Genomic DNA, 27,282 nt, shown 5'->3' with positions numbered 1-27,282 from the left:
GTGGTCAAACTGTGGGTGCTTAATAACCGCATGATTCATTAAACCAGTGTTTCCCAACCTTTTTTGAGCCGTGGCACATTATTCATATTTTCAAAATCCTGGGGAACATTGAACGGGGGGGGGGGGGGCGGCTAAAGAAAAGTTTGGACAAAAAAAAATCTCTCCCTCCCTTTCGCTCTATTTCTCCCTCCCTCATTCTCTTCCTTCCCTTCTTTCTCTCTCTCCATCCCTCTTTCTTTCTTCCTCTTTTTTGCTCTCTCTCCCTCCTTCCCTCCCTCTATGTCTTTCTCTCTCCCTTGCTCTCTCTGTGTCTCTCTTGCTATCTCTTTCTTGCTTTTTTCTCTCTTTCTTGCTCTCTCTCTCTCTTTCACTGCCTCTTGCTATATGTCTCTTTCTTTCTCTTTGCCTCTCTTGCTATCTCTCTTTCTTTCTCTCTCTGTCTCTCTTGCTATGTCTCTCGCCCCTGGCTGCTCGCCGCTGCCTTCGCCGAAAACGCTTTTGTCCCGGGCTCTCAGCAAGGGGGCTGCAGGAGAGGCGGCGAAGGCGATCTCTCTCGTTCTCCGGAGGCTGGAGAAAGTGATTTTCAATGTCGGTGGCGCGGGCCGGCGTGCGTTCTCCCCATCCCCCTGCCGGCTTACTTTGAATGGGGCAGGGGGATGGGGAGAGCGCACGCCGGCCCGCGCCCCCGACATTGAAAATCACTTTCTCCAGCCTCCGGAGAACGAGAGAGATCGCCTTCGCCGCCTCTCCTGCAGCCCCCTCGCTGAGAGCCCGGGACAAAAGCGCTTTCGGCGAAGGCAGCGGCGAGCAGCCAGGGGCGCGAGGGGCCTAGAGGCGCGGGGCGGCGGCCGCGGCTTCGCCCTTGGAAAAGGGTGTGCGGGGGGGTGTTTTGGGGTGCGCTGGAGCAGGCGTGCGCGGCCCGGCACCCTCCTGCTCCCACCGCCCTCCCTCCGGGCCCCAAACGACATTGGTTGCTGCCCCCGCCAGGGAAGCTCCAGCTGGGCGGGGCGCTGCTGGTGCCTCCGCCCTGGAGCTCTTGCCACCGCCATCCCCCAGCTACTACTTGGTGCCGTTGCTGATGGCGCCCTCCTCCTCTTGCTGCCGGTGCGAAGAATGAAGCTCTCCTTTTCCCCCGCCTTCCTTCTTTGGGGCAGGAGAGCGCCAGCAATAGCGGCATCGGAAAGTAGCCGCACCGGCAGTGCCCCGCCCAGCTGGAGCTGCCCTAGGAGTTTGGCAGCACACCTGACCATGTCTCGCGGCACACTGGTTGGGAAACGCTGCATTAAACAACTGCAGTGATCGCTTAACAAGTATGGCAAAAAAAAGTCATAAAATGGGGCACAACTGAATCAAAAACTGCCTTGCTTGGCAGTGGAATTTGGGGATCAATTGTAAGTTGAGGGCTCCCTGTAATGAATGAATAAATCAGTGTAAGCAGTTGATCTTGTTACTACTTGTAACTAAGAAGTGGGCCTTTTGCTATTTTGCGTCCCCTAAGGTAGAATCCACCAATTGCTGGATGGGCATGCTGAAATTGAAGTTCACATATCTGAAGGATACCCAGGCTAGGGAAGACTGCTAGGAGAGCTTTAGGTCAAATGCTGAATTTTTATAACTAATGTAGTGGAAATTTATTAAATATTACTTTATACAGTGGTACCTCAAGATACGAACCCCTCGTCTTACGAACAACTCGAGATACGAACCCGGGGTTCAGAAAAAAATTGCCTCTTCTTACGAACTTTTTTCGTGTTACGAACGGCAAACCCAAACTTCCGGATTCGGCGTTTGGGAGGCTGCTGGGAAGCCCCCCGACTGTTTTAAAAGGTGACAGCCGGGTGGCGGGGCTTCCCAGAAGCCTCCGAACGCCGAACCCGGAAGTTCGGGTATGTTCATAACACGAAAAAAGTTCGTAAGAAGAGGCAAATTTTTTCTGAACCGTTTGGAGGCTGCTGGGAAGCCGCATGGGTGTTTTAAAAGGTGACAGCCAGGCTGGGGGGCTTCCCAGCAGCCTCCCGAACCCCGAACTTTTGCCGAACTTCCGGGTTCGGGAGGCTGCTGGGAAGCCCCCCAACCTGGCTGTCACCTTTTAAAACACCCACGCGGCTTCCCAGCAGCCGCCGAACACGGAAGTTCGGGTTTGGCGTTCGGCTTCGGAAGGCTGCTGGGAAGCCGCCCGGGTGTTTTAAAAGGTCACAGCCGGGCTGGGGGGCTATCCAGCAGCCTCCCGAACCCCTAACCAGGAAGTTCGGCAAAAGTTCGGGGTTCGGGAGGCTGCTGGGAAGGCCCCCAGCCCGGCTGTGACCTTTTAAAACAGCCGGGCAGATTCCCAGCAGCCTCCCGAAGCCGAACGCCAAACCCGAACTTCCGCATTCGGAGGCTGCTGGGAAGCCGCCTGGCTATTTTAAAAGGTGACAGCCGAGCTAGGGGGCTTCCCAGCAGCCTCCCGAACCCGGAAGTTCGGCAAAAGTTTGGGGTTTTGGGAAGCCGCGCGGCTGTTTTAAAAGGTCACAGCCGGGCTGGGGGGCTTCCCAACAGCCTCCCGAACCCCAAACCCGGAAGTTCGGCAAAAGTTCGGGGTTCGGGAGGCTGCTGGGAAGCCCCCCAGCCCGGCTGTGACCTTTTAAAACAGCCGCGCAGCTTCCCAGCAGCCTCCCGAAACCGAATGCCAAACCCGAACTTCCGTGTTCGGCGTTCGGAGACTGCTGGAAAGCCCCGCCGCCCGGCTGTCACCTTTTAAAATAGCCTGGGGGCTTCTCGGCGGCCTCCCGAATGCCGAACCCGGAAGTTCGGGTTTGGCGTTCGGCGTTCGGGAGGTCGCTGAGAAGCTGCGCGGCTGTTTTAAAAGGTGACAGCCGGGCGGCAGCATTTTTTTGCGGGGGGTTTTTTTGGTTGCATGGATTAATTGACTTTACATTGTTTCCTATGGGAAACAATGTTTCGTCTTACGAACCTTTCGTCTTACGAACCTCCCCCTGGAACCAATTAGGTTCGTAAGACGAGGTATGACTGTATTTTTCTTGAAGTCTGAACTTTTGTTAGTTTATATTTGAGAGACTTTTTCCTTGATTACTTTATCTTCTGTATAAGCCTGTACGGAATCTTTAAACAATTTAATAAAACACCTATCCCACTCTATAGCTGAACATTTAGCAAGATTTTAGTAAAAACTGTCAAATCGGTGCAATGCATAGTAGAAATAAGCCACATTATCATTAAAAAGAAATTGTTTTTTTAAATGCTTTCAATTGTACAAATATAAAAAATATGTAAAGCATTTTTGCTCATATCACAGCTGATCTTCTCACTGATAGAAAACCATTTTCTCTGCTACATACCTGGTCCAAGGAACTGACAGCCTCTAGCCCTCACTGCAGCCCAAAGGTTTGAAGATAATTGCTGGGGATTCTGGTGCTGAAGAATGAGCTCAGTAACAGTTCTTTCACCCAGAGATCGTGCTGCACGCATAGCTCGGATCCGCCCTTCTTCTTCCACCAGCTGGCAATGGACTAATGTCACAAGCTTCCTTTGCATGGGCCGACTAAGCACACTCTGAGTTGTGCTGTTCAATCCTACACCTTTAAGAAGAAGAGGAAAATGTTATTTTTCTGAATTTCTTGAGGGCAATGCAAAAGTTATACAATCTGTTTAGGTCCAATTATTCATTAATTAAAATTTATGGTATTTAGATCAGCTGAGAAAATTTTTTATCTATACATTATTTTTCAGAACATCTTCAAAGCACAATTTCTTCTGCCTTAACATTTTGTTCATGTTCAAATTAACTGCTGTGAAACAATAACACAATTCCTTCAAATTGGAAGTGAACTGGTTCCTTTCAGGACACCAAGTGTCATAAATTCCACATAATCATACCATAAAAGCTGTCATACTAAAACATGGCAAAAGGATGATAGGCATGATTCACCTCTTGCACTGCTGAGTGGTTTAAGGTATAAGGCTAGTTCTTCCACACATTTCCTGGCTTCCTCATAATGTTTAGTATCTTCAGCACCACTGCGTAGAGTTATAGGTTGCTGTTCCGGCATCTGTAGAAAACATAGGAATATTACAAATACGTTAAGAAATGGCTACTTTTGTTTTTATTTCTCCCACCTACGATATGTCTACAAAACCTATGCACAATTCCTCACTTTTCATTAATTGTTTATTCCTGTCCTGAAGAAAACAAAGCTGTTAGAGTTACAAAAAGAAAAAATGTGTGATTCCATACTATAGAAACATAGAAACATAGAAGTCGGACGGCAGAAAAAGACCTCATGGTCCATCTAGTCTGCCCTTATACTATTTTCTGTATTTTATCTTAGGATGGATATATGTTTATCCCAGGCATGTTTAAATTCAGTTACCACGTCTGCTGGAAGTTTCTTCCAAGGATCTATTACTCTTTCAGTAAAATAATATTTTCTCATGTTGCTTTTGATCTTTCCCCCAACTAACTTCAGATTGTGTCCCCTTGTTGTTGTGTTCACTTTGCTATTAAAAACACTTCCCTCCTGGACCTTATTTAACCCTTTAATATATTTAAATGTTTCGATCATATCCCCCCTTTTCCTTCTGTCCTCCAGACTATACAGATTGAGTTCATTAAGTCTTTCCTGATACGTTTTATGCTTAAGACCTTCCACCATTCTTGTAGCCCGTCTTTGGACCCGTTCAATTTTGTCAATATCTTTTTGTAGGTGAGGTCTCCAGAACTGAACACAGTATTCCAAATGTGGTCTCACCAGCATTCTATATAGCGGGATCATAATCTCCCTCTTCCTGCTTGTTATACCTCTAGCTATGCAGCCAAGCATCCTACTTGCTTTCCCTACCGCCTGACTGCACTGTTCACCCATTTTGAGACTGTCAGAAATCACTACCCCTAAATCCTTTTCTTCTGAAGTATTTGCTAACACAGAACTGCCAATACAATACTCAGATTGAGGATTCCTTTTCCCCAAGTGCATTATTTTACATTTGGAAACATTAAACTGCAGTTTCCATTGCTTTGACCATTTATCTAGTAAAGCTAAATCATTTACCATATTACAGACGCCTCCAGGAATATCAACCCTATTGCACACTTTAGAGTCATCGGCAAATAGGCAAACCTTCCCTACCAAACCTTCCCCTATGTCACTCACAAACATATTAAAAAGAATAGGACCCAGAACAGACCCTTGTGGCACACTGCACAAATATACACAAATATATTTATGCACAAATATATTCAAGATAGAACACATTGTTTTCAAAACTACAAAACAAGCTTGCTGGATCCCCAATAGCAGATTGGTTAATGGTGCACAATTTAAACAAGCTTTTTTCATATGGGTTTCGGTTATTTAACATAGTAGAACTATTAATTGATTGCCTAGGTACCCTACAATGAAACTTGAGAACTTTAAGAAACTCTTTACTTTAGCCAGGTTATGATTTATTTACTTGAAAATGTTGTGGTTGTTCATTTCATTATTTACTTTTTTTGAGATTTTTTGAAAAATACAGTTGCTTATTTGACCAAAAAAATATCAACTAGTTTAAAAAAAAAGAAATCTAAAGCAGGAAACTGAGGAAACATTCCCTTACTTGAGCACCCACAAGCTGCAGCAAAGCTGAATTCACAGGAAGATGTTCTATGTCTGTATTGATAGTGGTCTGATCGAAAGGACATGCTTTCCGATGGAGCTTGTTCAGGCACATCTTGCAGACTGTGTGGCCACAACCTAGACTGATGGGTTTCCGGATCGTTTCGTCGAATGTTTGTGTGCAAATAGGGCAGGAGAGAAAATCCGTCCATTGTGGAGCTTGTACAGGCATTGCTTCAGGAGTTACTTCACAAGACAAAATCTAAAGCAGATTCCACTGGAATCAAATTTATTTTGAAAAAAAAAACTGTTTTTAAATAGTTTCTGTAAGTACAGACAGTCAGCACATAGTGTGAAATATAACCTAAAAAGTAAACAGAAAAAAAAATAAAATTAGATGATGGAGATTTTATATGAAATATTACTGAAAAACAATTCATCTATTTTATACATGACAGAATAAATGGTATACACCAGTGAAGGTGAACCTTTTTTGGCTCGCCTGCACAAAGTGTGTACGTGTGCATGCTAGCGTGGGTGCACACACCCATTCCCTCCCTCCACCATAACCCCAACATTGCCCCCCCCCCCCACACACATGCCCACAACTGTTGGGCCATTTTTCATACTCCAGAGGCTTTAGAGAAGCCTCCTGAAGCTTCTGGAGGGCAAAAACGGTCTTCCCCAAGTCTGAAAATCAGGTGGCATGCACTGGAGCTGACATAGGGCAATACCTCAGGTGCCCTCCGATATGGCTCCCTGTGCCGTAGGTTCGCCATAATGGATATACACGGTACAGTGACTTCCATTGCTTTCTCATGATTAATTAAAAAAAATCTGTGATGAATGAAGTATTATGATTACTTACTTTATATTGCTCAATCATTTTACCAGTAAACTAACCTATTAGTCTGTGGGTTTTTTTAAAGAAGAGAGTTATAAAGTTTCCTCCCTGGCCCTTAAGACACACTAAAGTGTATGCAAACTACAGGCTATGTCAAATAACAGTTTATTTTCTAATAAAATTTTATTTGATCAAAAGTATTCCATGAGCAGTCCTTGAAGCCATGGATGCTGCGGTGCCCCTTTGGTCCCACTAACAACATTTGGGTGTCTGGCAGCCCACCCACATTTATGACCACAAGGGTCGCTTCAACTCCTCACACCATCTTATCTCCCCCCTCCCCTCTCTGCCCTGTCTCTTTGTACTCTGCAACTTCCAACTGACTTTGACTGACTTCTTCCTCCAAACGATATACAGTATATGCATATTGCAAAATTGCACAAATTGGATAAATTAACACCAACTACTGGCTTCTAGTATGTAATAATTGACAATAGGTAAGTGTAATGATGTAGTTGTAGATCTGGAAAAACAAATGTTTCTGCATTAATTGGTGGATCTATTTTTGGTAAAGTTATTCTTAGAATCAAAGAATTCCATAGAAATTTTCTAAACAAAGAATTAATTTTCTGAAAATATTTTCCAGATACAGTATATAAACTAGAATTCATTTCAGTGTGTAAATTAATCTCGGAATAATATTCATTTTGAGGGTGTTATCTTTCCCCAAAGGTTTTATGACTCCCATATCTATCTGTATCTGAAGAAAATGTTCTATTTTATTTCATTCTACAGTATGTTATTGAGAAATATCACTTGGTGTGTGTGTGTACACACATAAACTCCTCCCCCACACACATATACTGTGTTTCCCCAAAAATAGGTCATATCCTAAAAATATTTATTTATCGGACTTATATGCCGCCCCTCTCAGTGGACTCAGGGCGGCTTACAATATTTTGGTAAAAAGATACAATAAATAAAACATTTCTAGGCCAATTAATAGAATAATTAATTTTAAAATTATCTTTAAAATTAAACATTTAAAATCAAAGAGTCACATACATACTATCACACCGAATACATTCATTGGGCAGAGGCTGGGGTCTAATGACCCCAAGCCTGGCGACATAAATGTGTTTTCAAATTCTTACGGAAGGCAAGGAGGGTGGGGGCAGTGCAAATTTCTGGGGGGAGTTGATTCCAGAGGGCCGGGGCTCCCACAGAGAAAGCTCTTCCCCTAGGCCCTTCCAGCTGGCATTGTCTGGCTGATGTGACCCTGAGGACACCAACTCTGTGGGACCTAACTGGACGCTGGGATTCGTGCAGCAGAAGGCGGTCTCGGAGATAATCTGCCATGTAGGGCACTGTTATTATTTTGTTGTGAGCCGCTCCGAGTATACGGAGAGGGGCGGCATACAAATCTAATTATTTTATTTTTATTTTTTATTAATTAATTATTAATTATTATTTTGCAGCCCACCCCACCTTTCTGTCCTTTCCCCAGTCTCCCACTGTTTTCTGCTTCTCTCTCTTTCTCTCTGCCAGACCAGACTTGGGTAAGATGTATATCCCGCGGTCTGCCCTGCCCCCTTACCCCACCTCACCGCTAGACAAGTCTAGGTAGAACGCATTTCTCGTGGCCCACCCCATCCTGCCCAACCTGCACCACCAAATTGTGTCCTACCATGAGACATGCATCCTACCTGACATTTGTAGCTCCGTTGTGATCCTCGGTGTCCAGGGAAGCTTGTTGTAAAAAACCCTCGCAAATTCAAGGTGTTTGACTGAACTTGTGCAGGTTTCTCTGAACATAACACCAAGGAACGCGGCTGAGATACAAGTCCCAGATAGAACATGCGTCTCCGCCTAACCTGCCACCCCCAACTTGCATCCCATCATAAGACACACATCCTACCTGACATTTGTAGGTTCATTGTATTCCGCAGTGTTGGGTTCAGGGAAGCCCGTTGTAAAAGAAAACTTCTTGTGAGTTTGAGAAGTTTGATTGCACTCATGAATTTTCTTTTACAACAGTCTGGACCGAACGCTGAGGAATGCAACAGTTACAAGGGTCACGTAGGACATACGTCTTGCAGCTCAACACATTCCAACAGTTACAAAGGTCACGTAGGACATGCCTCTTGCAGCTCAACCCTGCGAGAAATGAGTGTCTGTGAGACTCGTCATGCCACTGTTGCTGCCTTGTGGAGCAGGTCTCTGCAAGGTTTGTTATGCCATTGCATGCATAAACTACAGCACTACCACAAGGCTGTCCTGTAGTTTGTGCATGTAATGGACAACAAGTCTTTCAAGAGCCCTGCTCCATGAGGCAGTGGTGGCAGGCCAAATGCTTGGCTGACGCCAAGAATTGGAAGGGGAAGCGGCAGTGATGGGACATCCAGTCATACACTCGCTGCCTACTGCACCCCCAAAATAAGCCCCACCCCGATAATAAGGCCAAGGCCATATTTCACGGTTCAAAAAAATGTAAGGCCATGTCTTATTTTTGGGGAAACATGGTACTTAAATATTTAATTGATTTGATTCAAACAGAACTAATATTAAATGGATGGGTAATCCAATTTTCATCTATTGGCACCAATTTGGATTTGAACTAGAATATCTTACTATTTCACTAACGGCATCTATCTTTTGCATCAATACCATGTGAAGTTTAGAAATAAACAAAAGAATAACATTAAACAAAACCAATCTGTTCAACCGAGTTATGTATTTCTCCTAAGACCTCTCTATGTTGTCTAATAGCACAACCCAAAGGTTCCAGTCAGATATTAAAAAGCAAGAATGGCAGGGGACATTCTTGTCTTGTTCTTCTAACTAGTAAAAAGTAGGAGAAATCACTCCACACAACATACCACACAATCCTGCTAAACAAATGTCTATCACATTCAGAATATGACATCACCTTATGCTGTATACTTTTTTCTATGTAAATTCAAATGGACATAATATACAAATCCACTCATCTATTACAAAACACTGTTTTTTTTCCTAACTAAATGCTTACTTATCACTCTTTCTTCCAAAACATCAATCACATTTTTGGACCTTGTAGTCTTTTATATAGCCATCATGTTGCTAACATTTCCCCCTTATATCATAATTATAGGGAATGTTTGTCTAGTAAAACTCATACAGTATGTGGCTCTTTCATTATCATTTTGGCTATTAAATAAATATATATATGTGTGTGAAAAGTTTTTTTAAATGGGGTGAAGAACTACCACGTAGTCCAGACCTGGGCAAGTGGCAGCCCAGGGGCCGCATGCAGCCCGCACACAGAGGCTGGTCCAACCAGGAAGGAGAAATGAGGGAGGAAGGAGAAATGGAGGGAGGAAGGGAGGAAGGAAGGAGAAATATATCACATAATATAATATAATATAATATAATATAATTATTTATATATATATATATATATATATATATATATATATGTAGATTGTTCTGAGTTCGGGTTTTGCCCTGTGTAATGTTTTGCATGTCTATGCGACGTTTCGGTGAAATCACATTCACCATCATCAGGCTGGAGTTCCAATCTTTGTGTTTTTGCAAATGAATATTAGCAACTGACATTTCTTCTTAGCATGTAGTGTGGGGGTGGAGATTTGCTTTGAATGTAGCAAATAGATTGGGTGACTATGCTTCCGTGATCTGATTGGTTGGTGTAATCATGGTTATAGAAGGAATGGCATGAAGATTATGAAGTGTTTTGTTTAAGTCTGATTTCCAAATATAAAATTCTAAAATCATAATAATTAAAGGATTGACCTATTGATTATAATGAGGTGTTTATTTTGTTTAAGGCTGGTTTCCAAATCTCTGGCAGGCGCGAGGTATCATCCCTTTTATTTAAACAAAAAGATCTTTTTTTTCAATTTCAATAGCTTCTAGAGAGATTCTTTTATATAAATTCTCTGTTTTGTGGAGTAATTTAGTTTTTTCAAAGTCAATTTCGTGCCCTGTTTTTTTAATGTGCTGGACAAGGGAGGAGGTCTTCTCCTGTTTCTTGACTGCATTCATATGTTCTGCCATGCGCTGGCTCACTCTTCGGTTAGTTTGTCCAATGTATGTGGCTGCACATGTTTTGCAAGGGATTTCATAGATACCTTGGTATTCTAATTGGATTTTATCTTTGGGGCTCCTTAGGATATTAGATATTTTTTGGTTAGTGCAAAATGAGGTTTTGATGTTATGTTTTTGTAGAATTTTACTAATTTTATCCGTGGTGCCTTTGATGTAAGGAAGGATGGTGGTGCCATTGTCCTTCCTTACATCAAAGGCACCACGGATAAAATTAGTAAAATTCTACAAAAACATAACATCAAAACCTCATTTTGCACTAACCAAAAAATATCTAATATCCTAAGGAGCCCCAAAGATAAAATCCAATTAGAATACCAAGGTATCTATGAAATCCCTTGCAAAACATGTGCAGCCACATACATTGGACAAACTAACCGAAGAGTGAGCCAGCGCATGGCAGAACATATGAATGCAGTCAAGAAACAGGAGAAGACCTCCTCCCTTGTCCAGCACATTAAAAAAACAGGGCACGAAATTGACTTTGAAAAAACTAAATTACTCCACAAAACAGAGAATTTATATAAAAGAATCTCTCTAGAAGCTATTGAAATTGAAAAAAGATCTTTTTGTTTAAATAAAAGGGATGATACCTCGCGCCTGCCAGAGATTTGGAAACCAGCCTTAAACAAAATAAACACCTCATTATAATCAATAGGTCAATCCTTTAATTATTATGATTTTAGAATTTTATATTTGGAAATCAGACTTAAACAAAACACTTCATAATCTTCATGCCATTCCTTCTATAACCATGATTACACCAACCAATCAGATCACGGAAGCATAGTCACCCAATCTATTTGCTACATTCAAAGCAAATCTCCACCCCCACACTACATGCTAAGAAGAAATGTCAGTTGCTAATATTCATTTGCAAAAACACAAAGATTGGAACTCCAGCCTGATGATGGTGAATGTGATTTCACCGAAACGTCGCATAGACATGCAAAACATTACACAGGGCAAAACCCGAACTCAGAACAATCTACATACATATACCCGTGAAAATTTACGAAAACATATATATATATATATATATATATATATATATATATATATATATATATATATATATATATATATAATATCCCAGTAAAGGAATGGTGTGGCTAGCTGATGAGGCCAGAACAAGGCCGAAATGGGACCATCCTTGTCTCCCTTAATTTTAAAATTCCAGCTAAAAAAACATTTAACTAACACACACACACACACACACACACACACACAATTTATAATTATAATATAATTAACTCAGCTCTACCCAATAATATACAGTATTGGGTAGAACTGAGTTAATTATATTAGTCTAGCCCTCTAAAACTATCCCAATTTCTCATGCGGCCCCCTGGCAAAATTAATTGCCCACCCCTGACATAGTCATACTATAGTGTAGCATACGAGCTATGGTGGTGCAGTTGTTATTCTGCTGCCTGCCTGCAATTTGACAGTTCAAATGTGGGTAAAATGAAGACCCAAATTGTTGGCAGCAATATGCTGACTCTGTAAACTGCTTAGGGGGTATAAAGCATTGTAAAGCGGAATATAAATCTAAATGCTATTGCTATATGTGGAAGTCTCACTGCCAACTTTGATAATAAAATATGAGATGTTTCTTTTTTGCAGAATTCTGCATGTAATGCATACAATTAGAAGGAAAAAGATTTTTTTCATTTCAGGTATTAGTAGAACAAGCCAAGTAGAAGAGGAAGGCAAATAAGAGGAAAACCTTACAAATTGCTAAAGAAAATGTTCTTTGCAAAACATACTCCAAATTTGTTTGCTGTATCTATTATTTCTGTTGTTAATTTGTAATTAAAAAATGAAACACTAGAAAAAGTACTGTATTTTTCACAGAATAAGATGCACCTTTTACCTCCCTAAAAGAAGCTGATAATTTGGGTATGTCTTATACTCTGAATGTAGCTTTTTTAAAAAAAGCCCTAACTAGCTGCTAACGATCTTCCCAGCTCTTAACTTGCAAGCTCTTTCATTGTTTCTCTCTGCGAAGAATGTTTTCCAAGCCCTAAGTCTTTGCAGGGTTTTTTTCATTACTCTAACTTGCTCTGAATAAGTTTCTTCCCAGTCCTAACCAGGTGCTAACATTGTTCCCAGCTCTTACTGGCTTACATGCTCTTTCATTGTTACTCTCTGCTAAGAATGTTTTCTGTACGCCTACAATGCTATTTGGATGACCTTCTTGCATTGGAATCTTGCTGCCACTTAGTTGTTGCTAGGCAGAAAAAAGGATTCATGTCATCCTCACATTGGGGAAACAAGGGAAGAAGCTGCTCTCTAGCTCCCTCCTGTGACCAGCTCTACAGCATTGCAGCTCCTGAGTGAATTGACAGCTCACTCTGAAAAGAGCAGGAACTGACAGCCTCTGTCAAATGAATAGCAGCCTATCTTGGTTGATCTGTCAGGTCCTTTACATTTTAGCTCTGGAGAACTGTTTCTCTAATTCTCTCTGTCTATGCTTAGCATCTTTTTCAGAAGCTTTTGAGAGCTTCTTTGAGCTGGGAGTCTTAGAAGTGGATCTCCCTTTGGTTGAGACCTCCCCAGCTGCCTATTTTTCTGAGGGCTGAACACTCTCTAATTGAATTGTGGCATTTCCTGCCATTTTGAAAACGGTCACACTGACAAGCAGGAGAAGCTGTCAATATTAGCTGGGCAGGCTTCCCTGTGTCTATGTAATGGGTATGCCTAGCCACAACTAAGCAGGGACTCTGTTCCCAACAATACAAAATGACAGTTGCCTCTTAGTACGGGTGTGCCTAACTGAGACTAGGCAGGGACTCAGCTTCTGACGACAGTTTAATGGTGGTGATGTTATTGACGGACCAAACTAGCCAGCGCACACACCTGTAAGATTCTGGTGGCTATGTTAGCTGTTATGGGACTCCTGTTTTGAGTTCAGCTGCCCTGAAGGGCCGTGTGGGCTGTCCCAAGCGATCCGGAGCCATATGGGTTATTTATTTATTTATTTATTTATTGGATTTATATGCTGCCCCTCTCCGTGGACTCGGGGTGGCTCACAACATGTCAACAATGAACAGTATACAAAATATAATTAGATCCAATTAATATAGTTTAAACATTATAAAAGCTAAATATCAGAAATAATTCATTCAATACAAACCAAGCATAGTAAGCATTCAGTGGCCAGAGGCTGGGATCTAACGATGGCGGCATAAATAAATTTTCAAATTCTTATGAAAGGCAAGTACAAATCTCTGGGGGGAGCTGATTCCAGAGGGCCGGGGCCCCACAGAGAAGGTTTTTCCCCTAGGCCATGCCAAGTGCCATTGTCTAGTTGATGGGACCTGGAGAAGGCTGACTCTGTGGGACCTAACCGGACGCTGGGATTCATGTGGCAGAAGGCGGTCCCGTAGGTAATCTGGTCCAATGCCATGTAGGGCTTTATCGGTCAAAACCAACACTCTGAATTGTGTTCGGAAACCAATTGGCAGCCAATGAAGTCCCCACATGCTGGAGAGACATGGGCATACCTTAGTTGTTTTAGTATTGGATTGTTACATGCTGTTTTTATCACTGTTGTTAGCCGTCCCGAGTCCACGGAGAGGGGCGGCATACAAATCCAATAAATAAATAAATAAATAAATAAATGAATGAATAAATAAATAAATGACTGCCTGCTCGCGTGGCTGCATTTTGCACAATTTGTAGTTTGCGAACACTTTTTAAAGGTAGCCCCATGTAGAGAGCATTGCAGCAGTCGAACCTCGAGGTGATAAGGGCATGAGTGATTGTGAGTAGAGACTCCCTGTCCAAATAGGGCCGCAACTGGTGCACCAGGCGGACCTGGGCAAACACGACCCTTGCCACAGCCGAAAGATGATGGTCCAATGTCAGCTGTGGATCAAGGAGGACATCCAAGTTGCGGACTCTTTCTGAGAGGGTCAAAATCCCCCCCCGGGTGATGGACAGACAAATGGAGGTGTCCTTGAGAAGCAAAACCCACAGCCACTCCGTCTTGTCGGGATTGAGCTTGAGCCTGGTAACACCCATCCAGACCCTAACAGCCTCCAAACAGCACATCACTTCCACTGCCTCACTGATTGGACACAGGGTGGAGATCTATAGCTGAGTATCATCAGCATGCCATCGGATGATCTCAGCCAGCGGTTTCAGGTAGATATTAAACGGCAAGGGGGAGAGGACTTATTTCTGAGGAACTCCACAAGGGAGGGACCTAGGAACCGACCTGACACACACCCCCTAACACCGACTGTGACCAACTGTAAAACAGTGCCTCCAACTCCCAACCCCTCCAGAGGGCGCAGAAGGATACCATGGTTGATGGTATCAAAAGCCACTGAGAGGTCAAGGAGCACCAGGATAGAGGATAAACCCATATCCCGGGCCCGCCAGAGATCATTGGTGTGAAACCACCTTTTCCCCGAGCTGCAAAGACACGCGGGGAAGAAAGTCACCACTTTTAGTTCAATCCACTCAATTAAAACTGTGGCGTGAGAAAACCTGATCTCCTAGAGTCAAAGACTCCAATATTTGACATGTCTCTCTGCCTCCAGACCGAGCTGAAAACCTAGCCAGAAGGGGCAACAATGGGTGTGGCTACAGGTTTGACAGCTTGGTCTCTAAGCACAACAGATGATTTAATCCATGATTGGACTCTCCCAGGAGCTCTCAGGAGAATATATGGTTCCATGTATTTCCCAAACGATCTGTTTCATTCTAACAACTGGTTATTTTTAAAACAATGTTTCAATGTGTAATTGACTTTTCAGGCTATTTTAAAGTTCTACTTTCAATCTTCAATTTTTCCTTTTCCTTATAATTTCACTTATCCAGTTTTTCTCAGCTCCCCGGGTCCATTTGCTTTTTTATCTCCACTACTGACACCCAAAAATAAATGAATGGCTGAGAAGAAACTTGTACATTTTACAGTATTTTGTGTTTTGAAGGATGAAAAATAAACAAAAGATGGCATATACTGCAGAGAAGGATAAAATACTTAAAAATAGTACTTAAATACTTAACTCTTTTAGAAACAGAAACACTAACTCTTTATAACCTGTTTTGGAGTAGAATTTTGAGAAAAAACTGAAATGTTTTTTAGACATTAAGTCACACTTTTGAATCTATAATTTATAAATTTTAAAATATTAATATATTAAATTTTCCCAGATAAACAAATAATTTGCTTAGCACACATGAAGCATTCAAATTGTAAATGCTTCCAATTCAAAACCATATATCTGCAGTGATTTTGTCTAATGGAAGATAGAGTGGGAACACTGCAGAAGGAACAAACACTTCAAAGATAACATTTATTACCTGATCAATATTTAAAATATATTTGCTGAATAAATGTATCAATCTGAACATGTACTCGGATATAAGTCTCACAAACAGAACAGCATAAAAGCATATTTGCTACATTTAAAGAGACAATCAAAATATAGTAATAGATAAATTTAACAGCAAAATGACTTATATTGCCTTCTATAATAAATCCTACAAAGACAGCAGTCAATTTCAGCTTATTTTTGCATTGAGAACATTGCCAGAGATCAAAGTTATAAGCTCTGGAGACTGAATGACATGCAAACACAGTCTGACAAACATGCCATCGTTAACCAATATAAAACACACATACTATTATGTATTATCCTGCACAAATCCTGCTTTATTGAAAAAGGGACTATATCTCCCTTCAGGGTACATCTCACATGCTCCATATGGCTGATCAGAGTCCTTGGTATTCCACAACTTTTGGAAGTAATTTTCCTCTGACAACAGGTAAGTTATTTCTCTAATTCAGCACAACAGCAATATGATAATCATCTTGCTAGGTTGTTTATCCTTGAGTTCATTACTAGTAACGATGTTGATCTAGTAATAAAAGATAGATCACAGGATTGCTTGGAAATTTGAAAGATACTGTTTTTTCAGGCAGGCAAAGCATTTGATTTTATCTCAGACCGGTGATTTCCCCCCTTCCTTTTTATTCCTTCATTTCTAAGTCTGTTGTAGGAGAGGAGAGATATTATTTTCTAATGGCACTTGCACGATATGGAGGATACAGACTTTCTGTCGTATTTCTTTGGCATGATTTTTTTCAGGGCATTTCTTACATCTGAGACAGTAATAGAGACATGACGCTTCTTCTTTCTCAATCGTTCAGCTGCCAAGGACACCTTCTTATAGAGGTCATGCACACAAAAATGCAGGATATTTTGTGCTTCATTGGTCATTCGGACACTGTCAAGCCTCATCTTCTGCATTTTCCTCGGAGGTTTTCTGGAGATTTTCTTTCCATAACCACGTTTTGCATGCCTTGCATTTCTCTTTTCAACCCTAGGCTTTCTCTGCCTATACTGACCTCTGTTTCTTTGCCTCCGGTATATCTGTCTCTTTTTCCTGCTTCTCCAGGTGGTAGCAGCCATTGCTTGAATTTAAGCTTACACACCCAAGCTCCCTACCTGCCTGAAAATGCCAAGGTCCTGTCCCTTGATGTATTCTTATATAGGGCTGGCTATTCAAATAAGTACCACATGGAAGTCAGGTGATTGGCCAATAAGAACAAAGCCCAACTTAACCGCCTCATAATGACTTAACTATGATCCATTACTGCTGCATGCAATGGACATAAAAGTAACATTAACAATGTGTTGCAAGATATGTTGGATTGACATTTTATCAATTATGGTAAACTATCTTCTATATGATTCCAGTTGATTCTTATTCTTAGATAATGCATAGCCACAATAAAAATAACCTCTCCCTGCAATCTTTTTTGTTGTAGTTATTTGCATTTTTATTTGTCTTTATTATTTCTTCTCAAAATGAGGTATGTAGAGCAGACAGCAGTTATATAATTGTGAATTTAAAGCATTTTTTAAAAAATACATTAAAAAAAAGACAAATAGCTATATTTCTGCCTTTCTAAAACAGCCCCACAGAAGTGGGTTTTGAATTATGTATGGGCTAAAGGTTCAAGAAGTGAGATCATAATAATAGATTAGGATCCAAGCTTGAGCTAGTCACTATTTAGTCTCCTTAGGTTTTCACTGTTTTATGGGTATAATGGAGCCTGTAAAACAAATCTTGTATAGTATACAGTACTTCCTTGCTCCATAAATGAAAATTCATATAAGAAACAAGCCTATGACTATGAAGCATATTTAATATAAAGCTCACAGCAAGTGATCAATAAGTTTATATGTGCATACTCATTACCAGAATTTTAATTGTCCTTCATGTAAAAACAGTTTAGCTCCAAAAACTGCATTTACTGTCTAAAAATGGATTAGTTTTCATTTTCTTAGAGAGCATACCATGTCTAGAAATGTTAGCATTCTGATATAAAAATAAGCAAAAATTACAGCCATTTATAGGTTTCGAGGTTTGCATTCTTTAGATTTTTGAATCTTGCTTCTGACTTGAATCCTAAATCAGATTAGATACCCAGATGAAATGAGTAGATATTCTTACTGCATATTTTGATGGTGGTAGATGGAATGGAGAAATAGGTTGCCATATTTGGCCTGAAGAATCCAGATGGCACTAGGTAGTAGCAAAATGATAACACTGTTGTATAAAGAAGCGTTGTGGCTTTAGGGCTACAAGAAGCCCCTGAACCACAAGGCAGTGAGAAGTTCAGTAAGGTCCAGCAGCACAGTGCAAAGGGGGTTCCCATGAAGACCTATCCCAGATGCCCTCACACCCTACACTTCGGGATTCATGTTGCCTGCACTCTACCACCCCAGCTGGCCTTTGCTATCTTGTTGTTCCCACTGCTGATGGTGGACCCACCTGGCCCTTAGTGAGGCAGCTGCTGCAAATGTGAAGCCATCTTCCCCAGGACTTATAAGGATTCAGTCTGGAAGGAAAAGCCTGGTATAGCCAGCAGGTGTCCACCAAAAGGCCAGGCTGAGCATGCTTGGTCAGAAGAATGAGAAAGATGCTGGGGCATCAGGGGACACAGAGTGCAGGGAGTCAAAAAGGGCATAGATGGGAGAGATAGGTGGGTAGGAGGAGTTAAAAGTTGTACATGTGGGTGGTTTGTCAAGTGCCCAACTTTTGATCACACAACTGCAGGGGCACTGTAATGGTTTTAACTCCAGTTACCAGTCTCTTCGCTAAGGACCGCCATAACTCTGGACAGTTACTGAACAAATTGTTCTAAACTGAGAACTACCTATATACATTATATACAGTATATTTTAGCCTGTTCAGGTTACATTTTAAATGTTTCATATGCCACCCTATAAGAACATCTGCCCTAAATGGTAACATTTTTTTAAAAAAAGTAAATATATTAAAATCATTTGAATCAGTCCCTAGTTTATAACATATACAGATCCTACTGAAATATTGTATATAGAGTAGTGCTTGCAGTTCACAGTGCCATCTCTACATAAAGGCTACCTAAAATGGATCTGTTCACACAAATCCCAAAACTAAAAAGAAACCAATTAAATATGAGTCATTGAAGAAACTGATGAAAAATAGTCGTTGATTGCTTACCTGAACGCCTCTTCTCGTACGACGAGCGGGTACAGCAGTCACATGGGTTGCTCACTGACCAATCTGTCGAGGACAGAGCCTAGTCTTTAAAAAGCCTGCTGGATCCGCCCCTTCCCCAGAATTCACGAATCCGTAGACTTAGGCTCAACTGTGGTGGCTCAATAGTGTTCAATTCTCATGATAGGAAAAAAACAGGTTAAAGGAATAACCATAGGGGGCCTGGATGGACAGACGTTGTAGATCTGCGAACCAGGGCCGGCGTGGCCAGTGAGGGGCTATCAGAATCACCTGGGCCTTCTCGAGGATGATATTGTGGATCATATCTGCGAGAATTAGAATTGGAGGGAAGGCGTAAAGCTGCCCTTGAGGCCAAGGGATTCTGAGTGCGTTGGTCGCCTCCGCTCCCAGGGATGGGAACCTGGAGAAGAATCGAGGGAGTTGAGCATTGGCCTCAGTCGCAAATAGGTCTAGCGATGGGTGACCGAACCTGAGGCAGATTTGCTGAAACAGAGCCGGATGAAGGCTCCACTCTACTGGGTCTAGAGTCGACCGGGAGAGCCAATCCGCTTGTACATTGAGGACTCCCAATATGTGGTTGGCCTTTAACGACTGAAGATGCCTCTCTGCCCAGAGACCCAACTTCAGGGCTTCTCTCATCAGGGCCTTGGACCTGGTGCCCCCTCGTCTGCAAATATGACTCTTTGTGGCTATATTGTCCGTGAGAATCAGAACATGTTGATTGATGATGTGCGGTTTGAATTGTTTGAGGGCTAAGGACACTGCTCTCAATTCCAGCCAGTTGATAGGTCTGGAAGCCTCCTCCGCTGACCACGTGCCTTGGGCTATCAGGCCCTTGGCATGGGCTTCCCAGCCCTATAAGCTGGCATCCATGGTGATGGTGAATTGGTCTGGACACCTGAAGGGAGATCCCTTGTCAAAGGTGGAGGAGATCCACCACGTAAGGGATCTTAAAACTGTGGATGGGACGGTGATGAGGCGTGTCGAATTGCTGTTCCCCAATCTCTGGAATGGTAACAAAAGCCATTGGAGATCCCTGGCGTGAACACAGGCCCAGGGGATAATGCCAATGCAGGATACCATCTTTCCCAGTAGAGAAGATAGGGTAACGATGGAAGTCCTTCTCTGAGATCGTATTTGGGAAATGAGCTCCTTAATACTGACTTTTCTGTCAGTAGAGAGAAAAACCTGAGAGAGATCTGAGTTAATTATGGCTCCCAGGTGTTGAATAGAAGTAGACGGATGGAGCTGACTTTTTTTGAGATTAATGGAGAAACCATGATCCTGTAGGATAGATATGGTAATGTTGAGGTCTGAGCAGATGCCCCCTTTAGAGGCCCCATGAATTAATATGTCATCCAAATAGCATAAAATATGAATGGGCATGGCTTGAATGTGAGCCGCCAGGGCCCCTAGGAGCTTAGTAAGGACTCGAGGAGCTGAGGAGAGCCCAAAGGGCATGGCCCTATATTGATAGTGCTTGCCCTGGAAGGCAAAGCGTAGAAATTTTCTGTGACCTTTGGCAATGGGAATATGAAGATAGGCTTCTGTGAGATCCAAGGAGACCATAAAGTCCCCAGGATGGATAGCAGCTAAAATGGAGGACAAAGAATGCATCTTGAATTTCCTATATTTAATAAAATGATTCAAATTTTTAAGGTCCAAGATGGCTCTCCATCCTCCAGAAGTCTTAGGGACCATGAAGAGGATGGAGTAGAAGCCCAGACCTCTTTGGGAAAATGGAACATGTTGAATAGCCCTGATAGACAACAAATGTTGAATAGCTTCCTCCATTCGGATACGAGATGGGGAAGACCTGGGGGATGGGCATGAAATAAAATGTTTAGGAGGTATGGAAATAAACTCCAACTGAAGGCCCCATTCCATAGCAGCAATAACCCAGGGGTCCTTACAGGAATGGCGCCATCTGGAGGAGAACCAAGCCAGGCGCCCCCCTATGGGAGTGGAATGAAGCTCACCATCTGCGCTTTCTGGAAGCTCTGGTCGAGGAGGAACCTTTTTGGTAACGGGATCCTCTACCCCTGGGGTTTCTGCCAGCTTGGGAGCGAAAACGAGGGAAATAGGGACCTGAGTTTCTTTGGAAAGTGAACCCTTGATCCTGTGGACGATTGGGACGTCGAAAGGGTTGGGTTTTGATGGCCTTCTTGTTGGTGGGCCCCAAAACGTTCTTTTTGTCAGCGGTTTCAGTGAGAAGGGGGTCCAGGAGGTCGGCAAATAGGTGATTGCTCTTTCAAAGGACCCATGGCCAGCTGCCATTTTTGCCTCACTCCCGCCTGCCAAGGGCGCAGCCATAGAAGCCTTCTGGCCGTTGTTGAGGCCGCTACTGACCTGGTTACAAATCTTGATGATTGCAGGGTAGCATCAGCTACATATTGGGCCGCTGCAAAAACTTTGTTAAAATCCTGTTGGCCTCGCAGATCATCAGGGGGGATGTGCTGCTGGAGCTGTTGAAGCCATAAAAGCATAGTTCTAGAAAAGAAAGATGCTGCTGCTGCACTCTTGATAGCCCAGGTATCCGCGAAGAAACATATTTTGAAAATTTGCTCTAAGCGTTTGTCTTCGGGTTTCAAAACCTCATCTGCTTCACTCGGCATAGCAGCCGCAGAGTGTAGAGTCTTAACAGGTTCATCAGGTTTAGGGCAGACAAGAAGATCTTCATAAGAAGGGGAAAGCTTATATAATTTCTTGTCCTTGGTTGTGGGGTTGAAGCCAACGGCTGGATGGTCCCACTGCTTGAGCAGATCATCTTTAAACAATTTGGGCATTGGAATGAGCTCTTTGTCTTCCTGTTCCTCCATGAAGTTTGGTAGATTTTCCTCAGGAGGATCTGTGGAAGGAGCAGACTGTTTATCTTGCCTGGCTAAGCCTGTAGAAACTCTTGCTTTAAATAGAAGAGATTTGAAGAGTTGGAATGGAAAGATCGTAGCCGGGGCTGGGATCTTAATTTGAGATTCCTCATCTTCTGATAGGCGCTGAAAAGGGTCATCATTATCCTCTATGTCCACGTCCTTGTTCTCATCCTGGGAAGAATCCGAATCCTCATTAATTGGAACTCTGTAGGATGAGAGGGAACTCACAGGCCGGGGGGGCGGGGCGTGGAAGGGGACGAGAGTGAGAAGGCACATTGATAGCCGAGAGCTTGACATCAATGGCTTTAGACAAGGCAGAAAACATAGATTGAAACTCTGGAGGCAGATTAGTAATGGTTGCAGGTAAAGATGGAGATTCCCTGAAGACCTGGGATAGGTCTGGCTCGGAGGGTTCATCCATAATATCTGGCTCCTCTGGACCTAAGCCCCATAAGTTAGGTTGCGGTCTGTTTAGGTTTGGCTCATCCAGAGAAAGCACCCCAGAAGGAGGCAGGTTAGAAGCCTCTGGGGGGGTCAGGGCTAATGTGCACTTGGGCTGCACCTTTAAACGTTTAGCTGATTTTTCATGGATTCTCTGCAAAGCTAGGTCCCTTCTCTTCTCAGCCCTGGTAGGTCTAGCCATTGTAGGGGCTCCCGAGGAAGAGGCCTGGGGGATATTATCAATTTCATCACCAGTAGGCCTAACCTCTCTGGGACCTTTAGATGTGACTCTCTTGGGAAACAAAGTCATGGCCTGAACAAATTACAAGGACAAGACTTGAGCCAAAATCTGATGGGAGAAGCTTCTAGGGCAACGTTCCCTAGAGGAAGGGGGCCCTGCTCCTAGGCCCAGGAGCATCTGCAACTCAGTCAATCTGGTCGGTACCAGAGTTCGTGCCAGGGAGTGCAGAAGGGCAGGCCTTGCTAACCTTAATCAAAAAGTAAACCAAGGCACACTTGTTTGGAGGCCTAGCCAGGGAGAAAAGGCCTGAGGGACTCAAAGCTTACTCCAGGGCCAAGCAGCGGACTTACTGGCGCCAGACAGGACACACGTGGGCGATCCGCAAGGGCCGACAATTACTGGGCGCTGAAGGCCTTCGCACCAAAATAAACCGCTCCAAGATTTTTAAAAACGGAGGGGAGTCTAAAGTCCGGGGGACAATCAAGGGAAGCTTACTAACAGTCCCACTCCGCAGGAGGAAAAAGAGCCCTTTTTTCCCTTTTTAAATCAATCCTTAGCTTGCTGGTAAACCTCCTGGCCGAGTAGATTTACTTGTAAATAGAATCCAGCAGCAGCGCAAGCAGGGTGTTTGCAAAAAAACTGCAGGAGCCGCGCCACGGCTTCTCCCTCGGCACCGAGCCCAGTAAGGCTGGCGCGCAACCAAGGCAAGCTCTAGTAAAAGACAGAATTAAATTTTACTTATCTGAATAGAAAGAAAGGTGAAGGGAAGGTGTTTTGCGAGAGGAACGAGCCACCACATGTACTGCTGGATCGTAGGACTGAGCGAATTTTGGGGAAGGGGCAGATCCAGCAGGCTTTTTAAAAACTAGGCTCGGTCCTCAACGGATTGGACAGCGAGCAACCCACGTGACTGCTGGACCCGCTCTCTCAGTACGGAGAATTGTGCCTACACCGGAGCTGTCGCCTCGCCCTCTCTCCACCTTTCCTGTAAGTTGACTTGCGGGGAGTCTCATTTTTTTAGCAGAGAGAGAGACAGAGATGCACCCCCTCAAGTTCATTCATCCTGCCTGCTTAGACTTTTTAATATTGTAATTGTTCCTTGAAACAATAAGTGATCACATTACATGGGTGTTAGCTATGTGTTAAATTGAAAAAGCTTTCTCACAGGATATTTTGTGGGGATAAAAAAAACACCCTCATAAAAAACCACCTTCTTATTTGGAGTCTTCTCATTTTTCAAGAATTCTCTCCTATTTTTTAGACATTGGGTTTGTTAAACTTTAAATACAGATTAATAATTTGGGCGTTTGCGGCAGAGCCTCTCCTACCCTCCACCCCCCAAGGCGCATGGCAGGGCACAGAAGTTTTTGTGATAGAGAGGGAAAAGAGAGAGAGAGAAAGAAAAGGGAAAGAGAGGGAGGGAAAGAGAAGTGGAGAGGAATGAATGAAGGGAGGAAGGGAGGGAGGGAGGAAGGAAGGAAGGAGAAATGGAGGGAACAAGAAAGGAAGGAAGGAAGAATGAAATGAATGGAGGGACAGAGGAAGGAAGGACGGTTTGGGGGGGGTGTAATTTTTTCCCCCTCTTAACATACATTCAAACAACATAGTGTGCCATCTAATTTTCCATCAATAAAACGTGGTATTTTGTTACTAACTAATATCAATCATCAAAAAAGTTACAAAAGTTTTTTTCTAATTTTGTCATCCAGTTACATTCATTTTCTTTTAATTAAATTCCCTCCTTAATGTTCCTTCAAAAAGTACAACACCAATTATATTTCTAACTTATTAACCATTATGCCAAAGTGCTTCCTTCTTTCTTTATACATTTTTCTATAAGCCAAGAAAAGCTTGTATAGCCAATCAGATGTTAACAAAAGAAAATTAAAAACCAAACATAAGTACGGTATATGAATTTCAGACCCCTCCCCTCTAAATAGTATGTTTCCATTTTGTTTTTTACTTTAAAATAAGGTATGTGCAGTGTGCATAGGGATTTGTTCATAGTTTTTTTATATAGTCTGGCCCTCCAACAGTCCGAGGGACAGTGAGCTGGCCCCCTGAGTAAAACGTTTGGAGACCCCTGGTGCAAAGTAAATGGAATGCTGAGTCATGGTGGATCAGCAGAATGTGCTACAACCTGATTGGTCAAGATCTGTATACAGTGGTACTTCTGTCTAAGAACGCCTCTATTTAAGAACTTTTCTAGATAAGAACTGGGTGTTCAACATTTTTTTGCCTCTTCTTAAGAACCATTTTCTACTTAAGAACCTGAGCCCGGAAAAATTTCCCAGGAAATCTGAGAGCAGCATGATTGCCTGTCCAGTTTCCTGCCATTCCCCCTGGGTTTCTCTCTCTGGCGCAATGTATGGGAGGCGCGTGCTCCTCCTTGCCGCCTCACAGTCTCTCTTTTTTTTTTAGGCCTTAAAGTTTTGGAACTTTTTTTATTCACCTCACCTTCAGCAGCTGTCCTTCTCTTCTTCCTCCACCTCTTCCCACCCAAATTCCAAGCTTTTTTACGTTGATTGCTATGGGAAAAATTGCTTCTACTTACAAACTTTTCTACTTAAAAACCTGGTCATGGAACGAATTAAGTTCTTAAGTAGAGGTACCACTGTATACTGTAATGCACCTTTGCATAGGTGTGGTTTGTGGTCAGTGGTGGTTTGTTGTAGTTTATGGTTAGTAGTAATAAAGTTGTCTAGTAAGATAGTTTGGTGTTATGTAATTTAGAATAGAGAGTATAGTTTTGATACTACCGTAAGTAGTAGTAAAAGTCTTCTGAAGAATTCCTGCTGTAGTGTTTTCATTCTGAAACCTCTCCAGTTCCTGATATCCTTTCTACTTCTGGCCAGGCAGCTTCTAAATGCAACTCTGACAAGGACTTGTATAGAAAATTGATTGCATTTTAGGTCATATGTATGCTCATTTCTGGATAGGGATATTCATGTTTATAAGTGGTAAAGTGATCCTCAATTTATGTCCACAATTGGCACTGGAATTTTGATAATTGAGCGAAGCAATCATTAAACAAGATGCTGTTTACTCAATGACTGCAATCTTAGCTCTCCCATTCTATCCTGCAAGTGCACTCCCAGCTGTGATCATTAAGTCATCACATATATTGTTAAGTGGAGTGCTGGGTTAAGTTCCTCTCTCCACCTACCACACCCTGGTCAACTTAATTTTGCCTTTTTCTAACTGCTGCAGGTGCATGCAGACAATGCAAGCATTGACCTTCCTACTGAGGCTGCTTCATTCTATCCTGCAAGTGCATCCCAGTCTCACAATCATTTGGGAGCTTTCTTCTCCAAATCGCACAATTTGGAAAGCTGGCCTTCAAAATGATTGCAAGAATGTTCACATTTGCTACCCTTCCTAGTCAAGGAAAGCTAGTGAGCACCTTGAGAGTGATAGTGTTTGCTAATTTCCTAGAATTCTTCTGCATGCAGAAGCGATTGCCCCAGGTTACAGAAAAGAAACTAGATATAAGATGTGCAAGACTGAAGACAGTTAGTAGATTACCTTTTCTGACAAACTCTTCACAAAAACCGAGCTTTACATGGGGGTAGAGACCATCAGGCTGACAATCTCTTTAAGAAAATATTTTTTTAAATCTATATCTTGTGCTACTGCAGCCTTGTCTGGAAGGTTTTTAGCCTCTCTCACTAAAGAGAAATGGATGAATATGATTTTAGGGCACACAGCAGTAGATGGATTGCACTACAAATGTGTGAAGTGTGTTGTTTTCTAGTCTGAACTGTAGCTGCCATGAGATCTAAAATAAAGAGTGGGTAAAACTGCAAATAATTGGTGAGCTACAGTAATGAAAGTCAGAGAACAGTGAAATAATGGGATTAAAATTTTAACCTGATGACCAAACCAATGACAACAGATACAACAACCAACTTTGGCACTGATAATTAATTCACTGATAGTGAAGCGGTAGATAGCTGGTTAGGATAAATTATCAGGAGGAAAGAATCCTGCAATCAAGAAATACACCATAGACCCATAATGACGAACCTATGCCACATGTTCTGCAACCCAACAAGACCGACACAGACTTCAGAGGATAATCAGAACTGCAGAAAAAACAATTGCTGCCAATCTGCCTTCCATTGAGGACCTATATACTGCTGGCCTGTGAAACTATTTATTGACCCCTTGCATCCTGGACATAAATTGTTTCAACTACTACCCTCAAAATGTCGCTCACTATACACCAAGAAAACTAGACACAAGAACAGTTTTTTTCTGAATGCCATCACTCTGCTAAACAAATAATGACCCCCAACACTGTCAAACTATTTACTAAGTTTGCACTACTATTATTACTAGTTTTTTCTCATCATTCCTATCACCCATCTCCTCCCCTTTATGACTTGTTGCTTGTATCCTTAAAATTTCTATTAATATTGATTGTTTCCTGATTGCTTATTTGACTCATGACAATCATTAAGTGTTGTACCTCATGATTCTTGATAAATGTGTATTTTCTTTTATGTACACTGAGAGCATATGTACCAAAGACAAATTCCTTGTGTGTGCAATCATACTTGGCTAATAACGAATTCTATTCTATTCTATTCTATCCTATCCTATCTCTGAAAAGAATTTGTTATGGCTAGTATTTTAATGCTTTCTATTTTACAT

General features: G+C 42.4%; 1 protein-coding gene across 1 annotated transcript in view; it reads right to left on the bottom strand.

Moving 5' to 3' along the window:
- The window catches only part of RC3H1 (ring finger and CCCH-type domains 1), a 91,463-nt gene that overhangs the window by 59,450 nt on the left and 4,731 nt on the right, over window positions 1-27,282 (bottom strand). Inside the window, exons 2-4 of the mRNA XM_070746754.1 lie at window positions 5,596-5,958; window positions 3,929-4,049; window positions 3,339-3,578 (exon numbers count right to left, since the gene is read on the bottom strand). Of these exons, the coding sequence (XP_070602855.1) occupies window positions 3,339-3,578; window positions 3,929-4,049; window positions 5,596-5,826 (592 nt within the window). The 5' untranslated portion in view covers window positions 5,827-5,958. The remainder of the gene's footprint in view (window positions 1-3,338; window positions 3,579-3,928; window positions 4,050-5,595; window positions 5,959-27,282) is intronic.

The sequence above is a fragment of the Erythrolamprus reginae genome, chromosome 3 (assembly GCF_031021105.1).
Source record: "Erythrolamprus reginae isolate rEryReg1 chromosome 3, rEryReg1.hap1, whole genome shotgun sequence".
Lineage (NCBI taxonomy): Eukaryota > Metazoa > Chordata > Lepidosauria > Squamata > Dipsadidae > Erythrolamprus > Erythrolamprus reginae.
Note: the sequence above shows the minus strand (reverse complement) of the source record. Positions and strands in the feature narration are given on the sequence as shown.